Source organism: Falco biarmicus, chromosome 4 (assembly GCF_023638135.1).
Source record: "Falco biarmicus isolate bFalBia1 chromosome 4, bFalBia1.pri, whole genome shotgun sequence".
Taxonomy (NCBI): Eukaryota; Metazoa; Chordata; class Aves; order Falconiformes; family Falconidae; genus Falco; species Falco biarmicus.
In genome coordinates this window covers 46,542,921-46,564,201 of record NC_079291.1, presented here as the reverse complement: position 1 = coordinate 46,564,201, position 21,281 = coordinate 46,542,921, and the positions used below count along the sequence as shown (strand labels likewise).

General features: G+C 40.5%; 2 protein-coding genes across 11 annotated transcripts in view; one reads left to right on the top strand and one right to left on the bottom strand.

The window, feature by feature from the left end:
- EPC1 (enhancer of polycomb homolog 1) overlaps positions 1 to 21,281 on the top strand; it is a 68,063-nt gene that overhangs the window by 3,244 nt on the left and 43,538 nt on the right. For 9 of the 10 annotated variants that reach the window (XR_008821235.1, XR_008821234.1, XR_008821233.1 and 6 more), the window contains exon 1: positions 13,855 to 14,287. The exons of the other annotated variant lie outside the window; for it this stretch is intronic. Coding sequence is in view for 6 of the 9 variants with exons in the window: in XM_056334418.1 (XP_056190393.1) it covers positions 14,135 to 14,287 (153 nt within the window). In the remaining 3 variants the exon portion in view is untranslated. Of the gene's footprint in view, positions 1 to 13,854; positions 14,288 to 21,281 lie in introns of those variants that run through there. 10 annotated transcript variants of the gene reach the window in all.
- On the bottom strand, positions 13,054 to 13,908 carry LOC130147278 (translation initiation factor IF-2-like). The gene has a single exon (XM_056334177.1). It carries the CDS (start codon positions 13,906 to 13,908, stop codon positions 13,054 to 13,056), a length of 855 nt encoding a protein of 284 aa, XP_056190152.1.

Here is a 21,281-nt window from a genome sequence, read left to right as displayed (position 1 = left end):
TAGAGCATAGAGTGCTGTTGGCCTATGACAGTGCAATGTGACCATTACATCTTCTGTGTCCTGGTACAACTCTTAGGTCTTGAGAACAAGTATCAAGATATGGACCCTCTTAGAAAACGTGGATTTTGGACATCTTCCATCTCTGAGACTTGATCACTGGGTCACAAGGTTGGAATTTCGGGTTATGCCACTGGAAGTAGAGCCAATCATTGAATCTATTACAATGATTATAAATCTTAGGCAATCACTGGGTTATTTACATCTGAGTAATTCTGATACAACTTTCATTTTCTTCTTTACGTCATGTAGACCAACATTCAGTTTGCTCACCCATAGACAACAGTACTGAGCAAATGATAAGCTGAAGGTAATTTCATGTTTCTGCTCCTCTTGTCATCCTGGACTATGAAAGTGATGATTTCTTGTGACTGCAGCCTGTGCACACAGGCCATGAATGAGCTGATTACTTGTGATGTCGCTGCTCAGAGTCAGCTTCTAGCTCAGTAAAGTCAGCAAGAACAAGAATGCTGAACAGAACTTGCTTCACACTTGCTCTTCTCTTTCTCATTCAGCTGGGGCTACTCATTAACATTGGTTATGGTTTTGCAACTTTGATGTTGCATCTGATGAAAGTGTCTGCTCTTACTACTACCAGGAAGTCATAAGAAGAGAGGAGTGAAATGCTGCTGTTTTGCAATTCAGCAGTTTTCTCACTTCTCTCCTGCTTCCTTTCTGAGCCATTGTTGAACAAGAAATAGTTGCCAGCAGATGTGTTGCCAATAAGGAATAAGAATGGATTAAGATTTAGCATCCTTTCAGAGCTGAATAGCAACTAATTTACCTTCTGCATCTTGTGCAGAAATGCCTGGAAGAGTCATTACTGATGGGCAGGTCTGTTGGGATTGTGTTTTTCCCGGCTCTGCTCCTTCTGAAATGTCTGTCTGTGGAATACCAGGACCTAAAACATAAGGGTTTTTTGTTTTGTGGTTGGTGGGGTTTTTTTTCTTTCTTTGTGGGTTTCTTCATTTTGTCGCCTATATATCCCTTCCTTTCTAAAATGGCAAAACTAATATATTTTTCTCCTAATATAGCTTCCCTTTTACCTAGAAACTCCATATAGACTTCATACACCTTTCAAAGATATTTGGCTCTCTTGGGTTAAAACTATCTGAAGTATAGCATCCTACTGCAAACCAAATAATCTTTTCCAAGATCTTAACTCATCCTGACTGACCAAAATGCTCTGTGTGCCTTCATGACATTCTTCCTGCTCCTAATGTTACTAGTATTATATACTCAAGTAAGAGGCACAGGGTAAAGATGGCACTCTGTCTAAAATTGTCATAGAAGCGCAGATGTGTAGATCCCAGGCAGATTTAACCAGCTTCCAAAGTTAGCCAATAATAATGTGAAGACAGTTCCCCAGATGTGTGCTAGTGGTATAAAAGAACATTATTTGTGACTTGGCTCAAACGAAAGCCATAACTCCTGCTTCATTCACTCATATATCACTGTGTTCTCTATTTTCCTATGGTGATAACGTACCTTAGCGTTTGGGACTCCTGGCTGTTCCCTTTTGAGGATTCTAAACTGTTTATTATTTCCTTGATCCAACACTCAACAAGGTTTCAGGATGGGGTGAAAAGGTGTCTTTATGTTCTAAACCTTGTGACATAGTCTTGTTTCTCACCTTTCTTATGTCATGACTTTGCTATCTGTAGTACTTCACATCACACGTCAGCATCAAGTTACAGGGATTAATAATTTTTTTAAAACTTGCTTCAAGGGTCACGTTTCCCAGCTGTGAACAAAGGATGATATATTTCTTGCTCGTTTCAGACTTTCATCTTCTAGAATGTTAGGTTCCTCCTCACCTCTTCCAGACTGGTATTTGCATGGCTTTTCAGTGTTACGAAATAATCTGCTCTACCTCCTATATGCCAGAGGCAACCACATGGCTAGCGCATCCTTCCACCTTTTAGCATTCCTCATATTTTTCTTCTTTTATCAAACAGCTTGAGAAGTTAATTCATGTTATAGTGAAGAGGTCCAAATCCTTGAGACAATCTTAGATTTTAAATGCTTTAGTAAATATAGGGGTGGGGGGTGGGGGTGTCAAGGGGCAAATATCAATGCTTTCAAACATTATTTCTCTGGCTTGCTGTTTTGAGCAACAAAGTATGCCTTGGACACATATGACTGACTGCATACCAGTGGCTTCAGCTCCCATAGGCTTCTTTAGATCCTTTGTTAAGTCATGTTTCCAGGATATTGTGTTACCACCCGACCATCCTTTGGCCCCAGCAGCAAGATAGTACCAACACTACAAACTTCCTTAATAGGAAGGGTTTTTTTCATAAATTCCCTACTGATAATAGCTAGAGCCTAAAATCGGTGGTCAGAATTTGACCCTTAAAGTAGGTATGACAGTGCTTAAAAAGTAAGTAAGTTTGCTAAAAATTATTCTTTCTGCTTATCTCTGTCAAACAGAAAGAGATAGGAACTGCCAAATAGCATGTGAGTACTAGTCTTCACTAGTTGTGCAGGGAGTTGAGATGCTGTTGTAGAGGGCCCAGACGGTAAATGGAAAGTTGCTCAACGGCATACAATACCATACAATAGAAAACAGTAGTTACAGATGCCAGTGTCTGTTGGTTTGAGCACCAGTAAAAATAGCAAGAACTGTAAATGCTAGGCCTTCTGCAGTCTGTGGGAATTCAAACCTGGAGCAAAAGGTCTCAAAAGATGGGAGGCTGACTGTCCATCTTCTGTTGTTGAAGACAATCTGGATCACTTTAGCTAGGGAAAGATAAAAGGAGTTAGATATTACAATGTGTTGAGCACTGGGATTCCCAGAGGAAGAGGGAAAAACGCGGGTCGGATCTCATCCCTGCTCTGAGGTCTGTTTCATGGTTTTTAGTTAATAATGTTTAAATGCAAAATGTAGGAAGCCCCAGGAAGAGGGAGCAGAATCAAGGACTTGTTCCTTCCAGGGCAGTCCACTTCTTGTCAGGTTCCATTTTGGTTTTTCTTTGGGACCTGTGCTTACAAGTGTATGGTTAGATAACTAGGTAATGAGCCTGTCAGGTGGTGTTAACTCATGCTTCATGGTGTAACAGTAAACTATGCTTCTGAATAAATTGGAAGCACTGTATTGTAAACCCTTGATGTAAAACTTGCTTCACCATACTTTAGATGGGTATTGTTAAATCTGTAAGCATAGTCATTGAGAAGAAACAGGTCAAGTAAATCACACCTTTAAAAAAACTAATAACAAAAAGTCCCCTCACAAAAAAAAAAACAAACAAACCAAAAAATACTGGATTTCTGCTGCAATATGAACCAGCTTTTAAACTTCACTGAGTATCCTGATCAGATCTCCATCTGCCTAGTATGACTAGCTCAGATGTGAATGTTCTTACTTAATCAGATAAATCCCATGCCCCAATGATTACTTATACTAACTTGTGCGTGATTTAGGCAATGAAAAGTTAGCTCTTTAATCCTCTCTCCCCTTCAGATGTTTAAGAAACTTGCTAAATGGATGCAAGATGCCCCTGGCCTCACAGGTGTGTACATCCTGAATATTGATTAACACAAATAAAAGAGTTTTCCATGTTTGCTCAGAGTAAAAGAATAGGTGACTCAGATCTGTGCCTTTCAGCATTACAGGCATCCTTGAGGTCCTGTATGTGTTTACTAGGAATCTTGGTGCTGCCATAACCTGATGTCTGAAAGGATAATTTCTTCAAAGGGTCATTTTACCTGATAGCTTTTCATCTGTAATGCCAGGTATAGATAGGGCGTGTTACCTGGATGAATTGGTTCAGAGAGTTTTTTTCTTAAGAAAATACAAAATTTAATTTAAAATGTTATAATGCAGAGCAGTTATGCCAGTTGTGATGGTCTCAAAGGTACCTATCTATACGATATAGAATATCTTGATGCCTTTAGACAATGTGATTGTGTATTTAAAATTCAAGAAAAGTGCCACAATTAGCATATTTTAAGGAGAAGCCATGCTGTATAACAGAGGGAAAAAAAATACATGACTCTGCACGGAATGAATGAAGATTCCATAAGAAAGTATTCTGATTTCTTTTGTCATCTCTGAATCAATTTCCAAGTTAAAAATTGGGTAATGCAGGAATCTGTGGAACTTGGAAGCTCTAGTCAAGCAGACTTTCAGATGAGCTACTTGAACGTGAGAAACTGTTCTCCTTCCTGACTTGTACGTTCTCCCCGGCTTTTTAGGTCATGTCCTTTTGTGCTAACTCTTCCTGAGTTTTCTTACAAATCAGATGAATTTCAGCAGACTTGGCACTCGTGACCAGCACCTGGCTTGTGCACAGGGCCCTGTGTTAACGACAGTGGTTTGTCCTCTTCTCCTGGGCAGATCAAGTGCCAAGCTGTTGCCTCACAAGCGGAGCTGGTCACCCGGTGTGCAGGGAGCCAGGCTGGTACACAGAGCCGAGGTATCAGTTACTGGATCTGCGCAGAGGTGGGTGCTAGGTGGTAAATCTACAAAGCTAGCACACCTCTAAACACATAGTCAAACGTTTTATACACTTTGAACAATTGTTTACAATCACATTTAGTCACAATTCTCATTGTTTCTTAGGAGCCTCGTCTCCATTTAGAGGTACAGCATTCTTTTTTTCACAGTGCATTTTCTGTGGGGAGGGGGCTTTGTTAGTAGGGGGCTTCCTTGGCTCGAGGGTGGATCTTTTAGTTAGGCTGATTAGGAGAGTTCACACAGTTCAAGCAGTTTTCTGTTTGGTCTCATTGACTGTTTGGTTCTCCTTGAGTTTATCTTGTTATGCCCCAGCTTGACATATTTATGGTGTCTATTCCTTCCCTCAGGGCCATGAACTATTTGCAACATCCTCTGTTTTTCAAAGCCTTTCTTGCTTTTCATTATAGATATTTACATATTTTGTCTAAATTTCAAGTTAAATAACAGATTGACCTTCTATTGATCACTTATCTGCGAGCCCATTGACTACAAAACAACTGTAAAATGCACTGTTTTAATAAGAGAATAAAAATGGAGTGTCTGCATGGAGAGAGGTGAGGGGCTGAAAGACCTGACTGCTTGTACTCTAAATGATCTGAGAAAACTGCTTTCTACTTGGTTGTATTTCTCAGGTTGCCCTTACAGCAGACTTGAGGATTTCATTTGGGGGGGGCTGGGAGGAGGAAGAAAATGCAAAAAATGCCAGTGATATCACATCAGATTGAGTTTTCTGTGCCCACTTACCTTAGTGACATAGAGAAAACTATATAATATGATTTCTCAATCTTTCTTCTCAGGACAACTTCATATTTCCATCTAAACAAAAACACTTTCCCTCTCAACATCTGCCCACCTCCTGCAAGTTTTTTTCATTCTCTAAATGTCAAAAAACCTCTGAAAATGTATTTTCTCCAAGTTAAACCAAACAGTTTTTAATTTTTATGCCTGATTCTATCATTCAAATATATATACATGTGTGTGTATATATTATATATATATATATATATATAAAATAAAAACAGTCTTACCAGATCAGTTCAGTATTCAGATCTAGCCTCTTCTGCTGGATATGTATTTTCAAACTTACTAATTAGCTTTTTTTCCCACTAATACAGCAATATTATTTGAGCTTTCTGAAGTGTTTATAGAAGTGTTTGGTTATAAATACGATCATGATTAGTTTGTATCCCAGGAGACAATATCTTTATAACATCCTGTCATGGTCGATTTAGAAGTATATTTCAAAATACAGTGTGTAGTGTAAAGAAATCCACGTGAGGTTGAAAGAATTTTTGTGTGCTTGCAAACTAATACCATCAGACTTCTGAAATCCAAAAGCTGATCTATTTATGTTTTTTTCCTTTCTTTGGAGAAATTTATTTACCTTAAGTAGAGGTGGTATAGCCTGTGTTAAGTACTTAATAATACAATCCTATTAACTTGATCTGGAATTCATAAGAGTTTAGTTATACTGTAGGTATGTAGGTATATTCCACTAACACATTAAAAAAAATAAATATATATATATCTTGACCACCCCCTACTTCTACTCCATATGCATCACACACATCAGGAAATGCCTCTTCGTTCCAAGATGCAAGTATACTTTTCTGCACCAAAAGACTTCTGAAGCTTAGATAATTCCTACCTAGATATAAATCAATGTTTTTCTGAATTGTCAGAGGCAAGCACACAATACTACTTTTCGTTCTGATTCAGAAACTGCAATTTAAAGCATTTGACATTATAGAGTAGATAACAGACTATAACTACATTATTTAACATCAGCAATGCAATTCTGAAGTTTTGCAAATACTTGAATATGCCATCAGGAAACTCTAAAGCACTTGAAACAATTTTCAGATATTGACTTGCAGGATAGAAATCCTGTCTTGGGAGTGGAAGGTATTAATGTTAATTATTTATTTAAAAAATATTTTAAAAGTTAGAACATATGAGTTTACCTAGATTGAATATGCTATATATTTGCACATACATAGAGCCATGCATTTGATGGTGTAGTAGTAAACTTTCTAAATTTATGCAGAGGAATGTAGCTTGTCCCCAGTTTAGTCCTTTATCCCGGCTTAGTGTGTGAGCACTGTGGCAGCCTAAGGTTTATGTGGTGGTGCGGTGTGTGTGTTTGTGGTGTGCGGTTTTTTGTTTATTTCTAGCTTAATTGAAAAAAAGGTCAATTGAAGGATTCAGGACAGTGTGCATCACTGTGCCTACCATCTATGTACAACGGATCTATGTACAACAATAATTTCTCGATTTGTTTTACATTTCTAGCCTTTCACCTTATCCTATGCAGAATATAAAAGTAGTCTAGACTAATCTCTTTGATTAATGAATTAAGAGTTGCATTGGCAAGAGGATGTGAGACTTTTGAGACTTTGTAAATTTGGTTTGAGTTTTGTTGGTTGGTTGGCTGCGTTTGATTCGGTTTTTGTTTACTTTTTCTTGTTTGTATTTGGCTTCCAAAAAAAACCCCTTGATCCTTTGCATTTCCAGCAAAAAAAAGGATAAGAGCCAGCAGAAGGGCAAAAATCTTCTACTGGAAATGCATAACCATGTGATTAACCTCACTTGACTCAGAAATTATTCATGTGTTATAAACCAATGTTTGCAGAAGTCCATGCCTAAGTAAGAGGTGGCTAGCCTGTCTGCCCAGCTCAAATGTTGTTTATCATAATGTTTTAGAGTGATTAGCATGAAAAAAGAATAAATTGATTTTAATATTATTATTGTCTTGTATTTCAGAATAGAAAATGTTTTAGATAAAGGTTTTAAAAAAACCTGGAGCATGAAGTCAGAAACTTCTGCATTTTTTTTTTTGGCCACCACTCCCCCTTTTTTTTTTTTAACTTTGCAAAAGGGTACTCCTTAAAACTTTGTCTCTCTTACTACTTAATCCTATAAGATTATTCTGTGAAACAAGTTGCTGGAGAAGATTACTAAAGCAAGAATTCAAGGTGCGTCTAACCTAATATTTTGGAAGGAATACATATTATGGAATGAAATGGAAGAAGAAACAGAAATCACTTGTCTTTTAACCCTTACAATTCTTAGGATAACTATTCTGGATCCATTGAAACTTAAACAGGGAAAGATATATTTCCATACAGAAGGGTCTCAATACAATTTTTATCTTTTTTTCACTGCTATATCTAACAGAATAGCTGCTTCTACTGTTATGTGTTTTCCCTATACACATACAAACTTAAATCTCCTGAACAAGCTATATAAAGGAAGCTAATTCCTTTCTGACAGTACTAAAAAACTCCCACAAACCCTTAGTGCCTTCAGATACATTTTAGGTAAGAGAAAGGCAAAATGGGCTCCTATCTGTACAGGTGATGTTGGGACAGAGGTTGAGTCTGTAAAATAATAATCCTAAGACATTAGTTCTTGCAGTCTTTCTGCACCTCCTATGGAAGCAGCTGCCTCCACCATCTTTAAGAGCTTAGCTACAGCTGCAAAAGTAGACATGTGGTAACAGCTTTTGCTGCTTCTCTCTCAGCTTTGTTTCTTCTCAGTAGAATTGCTGGCTAGTGACTTTTCCTCCTCTTTTGGATGTAGCTCGTTGGCATAATGCCTTTGAGGCTCAGCTTAATTTCCCTGAGGATGCTGGACTCATCCAGTATGCATACCTACTGTTGAATATGTATGGCTGGCAACCCATTCCCCAAATAAGACTACACCATTAAATCAGCATTAAAATCCTTCCACTCATATAGAAAAATGTTGCCTGTTATAGATGTACTTGAAACTGTAAAGCCCCACCCATACGAAGTGATACGTTAGCAGTCTGAAAGAAAATAAGAAATCCTTCCTTTACAGGCTAGTTTAGACACTAGTCTTGTATGCAAAGGTTTTTATATATAGCATATGATGGTGTATTACTGCTTTGAGTGTATATTAAACTGCATATACAGTTTGATCATTTTCACATGGTTTTGCACAGGTTTTATCATTCCAGACTACTATATTCTGTAGCCTTCACAAACTGTATCATGTGAAAGAAAAGGGCAGTGGCAGTAAACTAGCTAGTGAGGGAATATAACTTCTAGCATGGCTCTTTTTAAGTTGCTTCTGATTTATGTAGTTGGGGTTTTTTACTGAGTTGTTAAAGTATCTGATCAAATTCCCACTTGGTGCAGCTTCGTGAGCAAGGGTGCTGATACAAATGAAGGGGCAGTGCAGCTAGAGAGGAGAAAGAACAAATGGCAGCGCAGAAAGCCGGACCACAGTATCTTAAACTGATACTGTTAACAAAGGCAATATATGAGAAAGTGATAGTCTCATGGGAAGAGCCTTGAGAAGTACCTAACACATCTCAACCACGAACACCTAAAATAACTTAAGTGAATATATCAGCCCATTCTTTGAGATGCCAAAGCTATGAAACACTAAGTTATCTTTAAAAAAAGTGGCAGAAGTTACCACAAATGTGTTCTACACCGGTTTTGTAGTATGGGGTCTGAACTCTTTCAGTGTTTGACAGTTCCATTATCTCTTTTAAAACAGACAAGTTGACACCAGCAAATAAGGTGAAATTCACTATGAATTACATCAGTTCATTTATGGTTGAAATCTTCCTGCTGTTAAGATAATTTCTATATGCATCTACTTACTAGTCTAATGCGCCATTTTATAAAATAATGAAGAACCTCTAATGTCATATTTGCCTACACTTACCTCATTTTAATTCAAACTCCAGGTAGCTCACTGAGATGATCTAAAAGAATACAGCTATCTAATGTTACAAAATATAAAGAAAAAAATAAAGATAGCTGAGAAGCAAATGTGAACAGAAGCATCACCAGCAAATAGGAATATACTTACAGAATCCATAATAGCTTACTACAAAACAAAAGCGCCACCTACATCTTTCCAAATACCCTAAGAGTAAGGGAAAGAAATCAAAGTATAGTAACTTCATAACGCGTCATTTCTTAATACGTGATTATTGAAAGGGGGGGGGGCAGGAAACACCAGTGATGCTTTTTATCAGTTCAGAGTAGTCAGCATTTATGGAGATAAAAGGCAAAAAACCAGGTCAACAAAATTGCTATATAAATTACCAATGAATTAGTGAGCTGTACATTAAGAGAAGCAGGGTGTTAAGTATTCCCAGAGTGAGAAAAATGAAATATTGCAAATATTTATGAATAAGCAAGTTAGTGTATCATTTAATGTACTCAGCATATTCCTCAGTTTATGAAAATACTTTATTATGTATGTAAAAACTTCTGTACGTAAAAACTATTTTTAAATAGTTGGCAAGTGAGAAATGTTTTACCTTTAACGTTCTACTTTTAATTCTTGTCTGGTAAAGTTTTAAGTAGGTACAAGAAAAGTATGGCTAGAAAAAATGAATGTGTGTAAGGAGTCAAATGTACTTGGTTTCTAATACCAGTTTGATTCTGTATTCCAGTGTATCTGTTTTGGGGGGAAAGACAAGGTAGGAAGACAGCTTCAAAAACTCTCAAAAACAAACACTATCCCCTTCCAATGAGGCTGGAGAGTGGAATGACATCAAATGTTCACTGTTAGTATAACACTACATATTGCTGTGGATATTTATTTTCTCAAATAAAGTCTTTCCTTAAAAGCAGAACAATATAAAACTCATATATGTAGTACCAGCCTTTAAATAAAGGCAACATAAAATAAAGGAGCTAAAGGTTGAAATAAAGTACTTAATTAGAGATAAACTAATATAAAAAACAAAACCAAGAATATATTAAAGAAAATAGGTTTTTTAGAAGTCAAACAACTGTCTCCTAGAATCTTATACACTTAAAATATGGAGTTGCTTGATTCCAGAAAACACCACAGATGACACACAGTTTAATCTATACGACCTTTATGCATCGCTATTTTGTGATTATGATTGCCATTGGTAGACAATATTAAACCCACGTTCAGAAGACTACAACTCATGCTTAAAGAAACTACTGAAATAGTTTTAAGCCACAAAACTAAATAAATGCTAAAATTTATAAAAAACCTTGTCAAATGGTACATGGAACTTGCAAACCAAAGTAGCAAGTTAAGTTTTTGCGCTTCACAAACCTGATTTAGATGATAACACAGAAGATCCCTTTCTGTAGCTGTACAGCTCAGGCTTGTTGGATCTCTGCCCTTAATGCTCAGTCTGAATAGAGTACTCTGAATGTATATTGAAATTTACCACTTACATAGCTGGTATACAAAGTTATTTCATTTTAGTAAAGCTTGTCATTTTAATTAAGTATTTTGAGACCATAAAAAGATGGAGCCTGAAATAAATGCCTCCAGTGTTAAAGATCTAATTTCAGTGGTTTGTACACCCACCCACCCCAGTAGTTAGAAATGCTGTATTCATTATATTTCAGTTACATCACAGTTCATTAATATCCAGGTTTTAAAATGGACAGACAGCACTTTGGTACAACAAAGGAGTTTATACTCACTGATCTTTTACTGAGAGCTGGCAAAGAGTATTTTGGTCATCATGCAAAACATACTAATTTTACATTAACTACTGTCATAGTGCAGCAGTGATGTCTACAAATGTAATGTAAGCATGTTGGTAAATGCTACAAAATGGTAAAACAAAATATATCTGCATATCCTAACTGAAAGGAAGGTAAAACAGGAACATCAGTCTGTTTATGTTCTCTCTGTTTACATTTTTCCTGTTACCCGCTTCTACAGAACAGAACTTAGGGCTGATGTCACACTGTTTTCAAATACCACACTTTTCATCTTAATATCAAATTAATTTAGGTAATTTTGAGAACTAATCAACTTCTACAAAACAGTTAAATGCAATGTATTTTGTTGGCAAAACATTAGAAGCTGATGAGTCCAAGAGTTTCAGGCCAAAACTCTTTCTTAATGCATATTGTCCTGTTTGTATCCAAATGCTATTGTCCATTTTGCTTGTTCTGCACTTTTGCAAGCCTGTGGTAGGGTTAGAAATGCAAAGGTCAATTGAGGATAACTTTAAACTTGGATATTCTTTATCGTTCAGGATATTTTCTATACTTGCTTTTCATTTGTATTGTTTTTCTTTCATCAGTGGAAGTGGAGAGTTTTATTTAATAGCTTATTTTTTGCTTAGCTGCCAGGTATTTAATTTTCATTTAGAGTTTTAGGTCAAAGCCAATCTATGAGAGCATGTTGTTTGGGTGGTTTGGTGGGGTTTTTTTTGTCATCACCTTACCTGTCTGTTAGTTGGATAAATTAAATTATTCAGTATTTGTGGAAAACTGTAGTTTTATGTTCAGTTTATTTTAGGATTACTATTTCTAGCTAGCACGTGCATTAAGCTTTAAAATTAGTGTAAAAAGCAGTATGCATTTTGTAACGTTTGGTTCCGATATAACTACCAAAATACAAATGAATACAATGATATTCCTTAGTTCATGCCACTCTCCTTTAGAAAAAAAACAAACCCCCCAAAACAACAAAAAAACCCTCAAAGCAAATCAACCCTCCTGTTAAAAAAAAAAAAAAAAACCCAAAAAAAAACCCTCTTTCTCCCTAGCAGCTGCTTTCCACGGCATTACCCGTTTGCAATACAGATATAATTTCCTGTCCCAGAGAGGCTGTGAAGCTAAATGACTTGCAGGTGAAACAGTTTGGGAGACCTATGGGGAAGTTAGACATGCAAATAGTTGGCTTTAAATTGCTGTTAACAACTATATCTAGCAGTATTTAATCCAGTGGCTAGGAGGTGGTTAAGGTTGAGGATGAGTGGTATTATTAAAGAGGTGATGCTATTAAAAAAATAAATGGCTTTTTCTTCTATTATAGAGATACCAGATTTTAAAAATTACTAAGCAAACTAAAGCTTTTCTAATGCTTTTGTTACATTTATGTCCTACTTTTGAAATTTCTATTTCCCAGGAGTAATATGTACTAAAGAACAAGTTCTGTCTACTGATTCTCATATAACAGCACAAAACTACAGTATTTTTCTTTAAAAGTAGAGGGATACTTAAAAGTCAAACAAACCACAATTTTTAATGAAAGCAAACATAACTTCAAGAAGGTGGATTTATTTAACTCTAGAACTAGAATTACATTATTACTTAATGCAAGAACATAACATACATAATAAGCACGTGAAGTGTTCCCTAACTAGACAGCTCTAGCGAGGGCCTGGGAGAGACGTTTTTTGACGTTTTTATTATGGCTGGGCTGTGGTGACCTGGGGCGGCATGTGGAGATATCGCTGAGACAAGTGAGATTCCAAATTTCCTACCCTTCTCTTATAGTAGAATACTGCACCAATTTAATCGAATCATTGAGATGTAAACGAGCTACCTAATGAGACATGCTCACATTAGTTCCAACCTTTGCCTGTAGCGAGTTCGCTAGAACGGGTAACGTAACTTAAATCCAGGCAAGGGTTAAACTGGTTCACGCGCCTGCACTTCGCTACCGGACCAAGTTTCTGAACGCCTCTGAGAAATAACGTTGTGGAGATGACCGCCTCTGGCCGTGCTAAGCGTTTTCAGGGAGGTGCCTGTGCGTCTCCTTCATTTAATACGAATGCGAACTGGGTTCCGCGGTGCAGGGAGGGCCCGGGCGCGGCGGGGGCAGCGGGTGCCGCCTGACTCCCGAAGGCGCCGCGGGGCGCCCGGGACAGGGGCTGCCACCCGCCGCGGCGCCCGGGCCGGGCCCTGAGGCGGGGAGCGCTGCCCCCTCCCTGGGCGGCTCCTCGGCTGCGCGGCCGCCCCGCAGTCGGACCCCCGCGCCGGGCGTCGCTCCGGCCGCTGCTCGGAGGCCGCCGCCCTCGAAGCGAAGCGGGCAGCCCCGCCGCCCGGCCGGGCCGGGGTGAGCTCAGCGCTCGGGGCAAGGCTGTCCTTCGGGCCGACGCCCGGCCGGCCCCCGGGTGAACGGAAAGGTCGGGGCCGGCGCTTTCCCGCTCCCCTTCCCCGGGCTTCCCGTCGCGCAGAGGCCGTCAGGGAAAGGCGCTGCCGCTCTTCCTTGGGGCAGGCTGCCCCTCCGGGGGGCGGCGGGACCCGGGGCCAGCTGAACCGCCTTGCCCCCGTAGGAGCGGAGCGCGCCTTCCCCGGCGCAACTCGGCGGCAGGCGAGCGGAGCGGCCCCGACAGCACGCCGAGGAGCAGGCCCTCCCCTCCTGCCCCGCCACGAGAGACGGGGACCCGCGGGGAGCCGCTGCGCCCCCACCCCCGCGAGCGGTGCCCCGTGCCCGCTGCCCGGCCGCGGCGAGCTCGGCCGCGCTCCCGAGCCCGCGCTCCCGTGCCCGCGCTGCGCGCGCTCTCCCCCGGGCGGCGCTGTGCCCGCGCCCCTGCGCGATGCAGTGTGGGAATGGCTGTGGCGCTGGGGTTGGCTGAAAGAGGCGGCCAGTCGAGGTTTAATGTCCGCCATGTTGGCCGTGGCGTATTGAGCGGAGCCGGAGCGGCGGAGGACAGAAGCCAGCGCCCAGCCCAGCCGCGCCAGCCGGCGCCGCCGGGCCCCGTGTCGGAGTGCGCCCCGCCCTGCCGGGGGAGCCCCGGTCCCTCCATGAGAGCGCTCGGCGGGGTCCGGCTCTCAGCTCGGAGCGCTCTTGCTGTCGCCCCCCCCTCCCCAGCCGGAGCCGCCATCGCCGCCTAACATGAGCAAACTGTCGTTCCGGGCCCGGGCGCTGGACGCGTCCAAGCCGCTGCCCGTCTTCCGCTGCGAGGACCTGCCCGACTTGGCCGAATATGCCTCCATTAACCGGGCCGTGCCGCAGATGCCCACGGGCATGGAGAAGGAAGAGGAGTCGGTACGTGAGACCCCCCCCCCCCCCCCGGCCGGGTCCCTCCATCCCCCCCGCACCCGGGGCCCCCACCTTCGCCTCTGCGCAAGCACAAAATGGCCGCCATCTTCTCCCCGCTCTCCCCGCCCGCCGGGAGGGGGGGGGGACGGGACCTGGGAAGGGAAGGCGCCGAGCCCGGCGGCCCCTTACCGCACCCTTCCCCAGCGCTTTCCTGCGGCCCCCTCTTCCCCCAGCCCGCGCCCCGCGGTAGCCGGCGGCCTTCGACGAGGCCCCGAAAGGCACAAAGGGGGTCACGTGATACCGCGGGCGGCCGCCATTTTGTCTCTTGGTTCTTGGGCCGGGCCTTGTGCGGCAGCGGCGCGGAGACGGGCTTCGGCGGCGCCGTGCCCGCTCTGCCCCACCGGGTGGCGCTGCCGAGCCGGCCGCCGCCGCAGGGGGCGCTCGGCGGCGGGTGGCGCTCGGAAGTTGTGGCTGCCGGCGCGGGAGCGCGCGCCGGCCCGGGCCGCCCTGTTGGGGGAGCGGGGAGCAGCGGCCGGGCCGGGGGCGGGCGGCGGGGCTGTCAGCCGGCATCCCCCCGCACGTGTGGCGGCGGCGTGCCTCCTCCTGACGGGCGGTACCGCCGCCCGCCCGGCTCGGCCGCGGGGCTGCTCCAGCGGCAGCAGCGCTCGGTGTTGCTCGTAGCGGGTGGGTGGGTTGTTTTGCTTTGGTTTGGGCGTTTTGTTTTGGGATTTTTTGCGGTGCGGGAGTTTGCCGCCAGAGATGGGAAGTGGAAGGGTTTGTGTTTGCTTTTATTTGAAAATCCTGCAAGTGCCTTCAGGCAGGCGTGGTGTGAGGAAAATTGTGATATTCGCTGCATGGAAATGCAAAAGTCAGTACTGAAGTACTACTCCGAGTAAGAAAATCCATCTTCGGAGGCCAAAAGCCTATCGGTTCCCTCTCAGTTTTGCTGTCTTAGTGGAGAATGAAACAAACCTTTTCAGACTTCAGGATAACTTAATCATTCACTCAGCGTGTTCCAAGACAGATATAACATTCAATAGCTGTTATTGCTGAAGACCTCTTCTGAAGTGGGTAACTTGTTTTCAGTGTTTGCAGATCTTTAGTTATTTCTTTGGTATAATCAGTTTTCTTCATTTGTGCATTAAGCACAGCAAATAGAACTGTAGAAATACACTTATGTGAACAGGTTTTGAAATCTAGTGATAAGAACAAATTCGACAATTTCATAGTCTTGACTTCTGCTAGCTGTCAGGCTTCTTCGAACGTGACGGGCTGTAAAGTTCCTGTTTGCATTTCAAGACCAGCAAACTTTGAGTTACTTCTTTAAAACTTAAACTACACATCTCTTCTTCAAATGTAGTCTTCTCTTTGTGCCGCTATTGCTGGAAGTTAACAGATTCTGTGAATTTTTATGAAATGTCTCTAGAAATCGTTCAGCCTGAAGAGTAGTACTGGGCACGTTGTTGTCTATTTAGTAACTACTCTCTGAGGCTTTTCTAGTGTACCTGCCTATCTACCATTTTAACATAATATTTCCAAGTCCTGTGCAAATAAGTTGCTTTAAACATCCACTAAAATGTATAATGTGAAACGTGGGGTTTCTTTATGGTTTTGTTTTGGTGCTGTTTGTTTTTGTGATGTGAAGGCGCTCAAAATTTTGGTGTGGCCATCCTTTTAGTAATATTTAAGCAGTAGGTAGCTATGCTTAGATGCTCATGTTCCTTTTGATGCAGTAGATGTATTCTGAGTTGGTACCTGTAGATTCCGAATGTGAGAGCACCCTTAATTTGCATGTGTAGCAGAACTTAAAATTTTGTTATATTTGCTATATGCTTCCTTGCCGAGTTTATTTCTCAGTTAAAGTGAGCAAGAGTGCATGCGTGCATTTATGTAGAAATGTCAGGTTGCTATCTTTCTCTTTTACTGTTTGCGTGGCAGTTACAAGTTTTCAGGCTAGAAAATTACATTGGGTAACTATATAGCCTCCATAAACACAGAGACACATGTCCTAGCTAAGGAAAAGTAGTTCTGAGCAAGAGTAAATTTTCAAATGTTAATTGTAAGACTTATTTCTGTGGTTAACATGACACTTTTGTTTACTCAGTCTAGCTTTGAGGGTTAAACTTCAGAGCTGTAGGGGTTAAGTAGACGTTCTCCACAGTTTGCTCATGCTTTTGCTTTAAAAAAAATGTGTACACACACCCCCAAGAGAAATTTGTTTGCCATAAGTAAACACGGGTGTCTTCCTGAATTCTTTTCAGTTCTTTTTGCATAAAATAGTTGATGTTAAACTCTTCCCCCTTCTTATTTCTGGACGTTTGCTGAATTTCTTCCTTCCCTATTGTTGCGCCAAAATTTTTCTCTTCAGTTTTATATTGGTGTTGACAAAGAGGCATGGTAGTTGACTCAAGTTATAATAAACCTTATAGATTTAATACCCTACTGCATCCTGTTTCCCAAACTTCACGCTGTGCAGGGTTTAGGGAAGTTGGGAGTTGCTAGTGTTTTGCAGCAGTTGAAGACTTGTATTAGAAGATTTCTTCCCAATACTTACAAAAATAACAGGTATTTTGTACTATCCATTTCTTTACAAACAGATGGCAAAGTATGTATAAGAATCTGGGGGGGGGGGATGGCTTCAACTAGTGTGAGCAAGCATTTATAACTATTTTATAAATAGAATTCTAACATTGCCTTGAGTTTTGCATAAATGTAATTTTAAATGAACACGTATTTGGAGTTAAGAGCTCTCCTCTTGACTAAGTAACTTTCCCTAGAGAAAAACGCAATCAAAGAGATTTAATATTCAAGCATCAAGTTACAAGATATTTAAATGACTAATTAGTGTTTTGATGCACAAAAAGGAATCTTATTTTGTTTCCCTTTCACCTTATCATTATTCCATCCTCTTCCTACAAAGAATAAATATGGAAAATAGTGCATCTTCATTAGTACAATTGGAACCTACAGTTGAGCAGCAACATTCTGTAAGTCTTGTGAAGGAAAAACGAAATCGCTACATTTATCTGAGTTCTAAAATACGCAACTGATGATAAGGATATAGTAACTTAAAAGTGACAGCTAAGGACCTTAAAGTGATGTTGATTCTATTAACAAGTAAAGTATACCTTTCTGCTTAGTCATAATTTCAGTTAGTGGATTTGCTTGGAGGTAAAGACTATAGTAAAAAGCTCTTTGACACACAGACAGAGGGACTTGAAGTTATCAACTGTGTTCTGACAGTTGATTTAGCTCCCAAGTTTCTAGGGTAAACACATTGTAGCTGTTGCCAAGTCTGTTGCTAAATCTGAGAAACTAAAAACTATCAGGATACATATGCATCTCTAAGAAAGAAAAAAAAATCACCCTTCAAAATGTAATGACATTTCGTACGCAATGCTAAACATCCCCTGCATTATCTCAAAATCCTGTTTTTGAGCAAAATGCATCCTTAGTGCTGTAATTTTGAGAACCAAACAATAGACCACTGTTAATACAGTAATACAGATTCGGCTAACAAATCCATTTTAATTCATAACAGCCTGAATAAAGTAGTAGATGGATTGGATTTTTTTTATCCTTTGTGAAAGATTAAAAAAAAAAAAAAAAAAAAACCAACCAAAAAAAAACCAAACACAAAGTTATGTGGCCTTTTGTTTTGTGTTTTTTGAGGTGTTGCTTTTGTTTTTCCTTAACTGGAAATTCAGATTCTAGACTGAAAGAACAACAGCTGGAAAAGCAGAGCAGAGGTAGCTTTAGTTATTTGGGACAAAATGCCCTGCTGAAAAGGTAAGACAGTGATGCTTTTTGAACATGTTCAGTAACTTATGTTTCAGAAAGGAAGCATGCATAGCTCTACAGACATCCTAATTTGATGGCTTCCAAGCAAACCAAAGAAAACTATACTTGTTTTCCCTGTATTTTTCTGAAAGGGAAGGAGTTAGGACACACACTGCGTCCTCATCCTCTAGATTCTCTTAGGTAAGAAATAGAAACTTAAGGGTTTTTTTGAGACTGTAGATAATTAACAAAAAAATGGTTATGGAAAGTTACTGTGTATATAACTATTTTTTAAACTCTCTTCAAAAAGTCAAAACAAAGTTGTATTTGAAGCACCTCATATCAACATTTATAAGGCATATTTAAATTGTTAGGAAATGTGAACTTCCTAGCCAAAGCAGTGCCTCAACAAAGAATAGTGTGTGAGCAGAGATACTTATAATTAAATGTCCTAGTATACTTCAAAGACATTAATTATCTAAATAGGAGAATACAGCTATGTTGATGACATACCCATAGAACTGTTACTAGCTCTTGGTAATTATCATGGGTGTGAATTTTTTTGTTTTGTTTTCTTGAGTGAGTGTATCTTGATGTAAATGCTGGTATTACTGTGGTCATACTAAGGTTTTGGGTGTTACATTTCCATTTAGTCCTGTGTATATTCAAGTTTGTATAGGTTAGGTGGATATTTCTGTCAGGTAAACCTTTCTAAATCCTGGTGTCTCTGTCCTTGGTATTGCGGGGAAGGAACATAAAAGTGAGAAGTCCTGATGCTTTATTGTATCACTCTTAACTCCCTCTTCTGGTGATTAATCGTTGCCGTTATTTTAATTCTGGAGTAGCAGCTTTCTTGTCCTGCTAGATCTCTGCCAGACTGATGCACTATGTGGAGTTCTGTTTTTAAGGTTCAGAGTTTAAAATTTGAGCCTGCTTTCTAATTTTAGTTAGTGTTGCTAGCAGCAGGTAGAAGAATTGAGCACCCAGATTCTGAAATTATAAGATGTACAGCTGCTCATTCAATTCTTACTATTCTCCTTTGCCTATGTGTTGTGATATAGCCAACAGGTTGCACAAACGGTGGGATTAAGTCTGTATGTACAGTTGTCATCTGTAAATACTGTCATACTCTGTTACCTGGTGTTTGAGCAAAATGTTGACATATTTCAGAATGTGCTTTTGATCTCTTTAAATCCATAGTTGTAGTTACCTTCCCTGCCTTGGCTTTGGGGATGTTTAAGAAAAGCTTATTTGGTAAAATTTCATTATTAGACATAATATTTTTTTCCTAATACCAGTATGACCTGTCAGTATTTGCTAAATGCTGTGGAAGACCTGATGAAGCTAACCTAATGTTTAAAGTGTTCCATAGTATTTGAATGAACGTATTTGCTGATAGGATGTGTCTTAATTTAGCAAACCACTACTTGGTTAACTTCCATTTTACACAGTTTGGGTAGGCTCAGGGATCAGATCCTCTCCATTAAACTACCTTGAGCCCAGATACCATAGATCTCTTCCAAGCAATGCCTGCACAGAAAATACGCCTGCCTTCTCCCAAATCTGCTCTGGAGGCATTGGGAGTTTACCATATCCATGTTCTCTTGATGCTGAAACAGCTGGTTTTGCCTTATCGAGGAGAAAGTAAGGAATGTACAAGGGGCCCATATGTCACCATCTAAATCATGAGGAATTTAAAAGGGTATAGCAGAGGTGTAGGGAGTCAGTGTATGAATGGTCTTGAATTACATCTGTGAACTTCACTAAATCTCCTTAGTCTTTTTCATTCATTACATTCTTGCCAGCTTAAGAAACTGCATTCTGTGTGTGTGTCCATACAAGTATGTATTTTCTTCTAACAACTGTGTTTGTGGCATCTAGGTACTCTTAAAATAATCACTACCTTGCTGATGCACAGTTCACTGATACTGTTTCAGGATCTTGTAGGGGCAATCAGAGTTACATGAATATAAAATCATTACAGATACTGTAACTGAATCATCAGTTTCAAGTCTGGATTATTTTTTTTTTTTTCTTTGAGATAAGGTCAGGAAACTCCCTATAAAGTTTTTGGTTTACTAATGGAAGAGAATTTGTGCTGCTGCCTTCCCCCCCCCCCCCCGGTTGTAGAAGTCAAGTATAATGTTGAAACAGATGAACTGAACTCCTTTAGTGGAGCTGAAACATTGAAGGGCTTAAAGTAAAGGGAGAGAGGAGAGAGAGAGATTTTTTGCATACTCTTTGATTCAGGAGTCCCACAAACTGGAAAAATATTGCTTCCTATTCATGTCTCTCTTTTCCCACCTTTTCTGCTCACTTGTAGTAAGAGGCGTTAATTTTATATGCCACAGTGTTCTTTTTTTGTGTGTTTAATTTTAAAAACGCTGAACTCGTAGATTATCAAACATGTATGCTCTTAGGAATCTAATTTGATAGGAGGGGAACAGAGAAATAAGGGTTTGTCGCAGTTTTGTCTCAAGTGTCTACAGATGCTTCAGTTCCGAGCTGGGGGAGATTCTTCTGTGAGCTCATATAACAGACTTAATTTACCGTTTGGTATTGAGCTTAGGAACTTACTTCAGACATACCTGTGTGAAAAAGATATGAAATCCTTAGCCTGAGAATTTTGAGAGAAAAAAACCCCATGACAGCTCACCACAAATATGGCCAAATTTCAAGTATATGAAAACTCCTATACCATGTCAAAATACTCAGGTGATTAAGTGTTTTCTTTTCCCCTTCTCTCTCTGTGTCCAGCTCCTGACTGGTAATATTGACAGTTTACTGGGTTTTTCACTTTACAATTACACCAAAGCTTTCTGTTCTGTTGTGTTTAATGTTGGAAGGTGTTCTGTGCACCTGAAAATTCATACAAGTTAGGAGTCTATCAGATGGTGAGGAGCAGCTTCTATAGTGAGCAATTTACGCACTGTCTCCGACTATCTAAAGAAACCGGTTAATTCTATGATATGAAACCCACCTGTACCAGCAGTGTTTTCTTTTTGAAGTCAGAGGGATGGTGGTGGCATAGACTTCTATTACAGAGTGGTGAGACTTATTTGAGGATGGAGTTTGGGGTTTTTTTTGTTGTTCCCCCTCCCCCCCCCCCCCATCCCAGTTTGAAATAGGAAGAAGCAAAATTTACCATGATCAGCTAGGAACAAGAAGTATAGATTATGTCTGTGGGATTTGACAACTTCCTAGAAGCTAGCAGTTCTGT

Coding starts and splice junctions, on each gene's coding strand:
- LOC130147278 (XM_056334177.1), bottom strand. CDS start 13,908: ATGGCGGACATTAAACCTCGACTGGCCGCCTCTTTCAGCCAACCCCAG.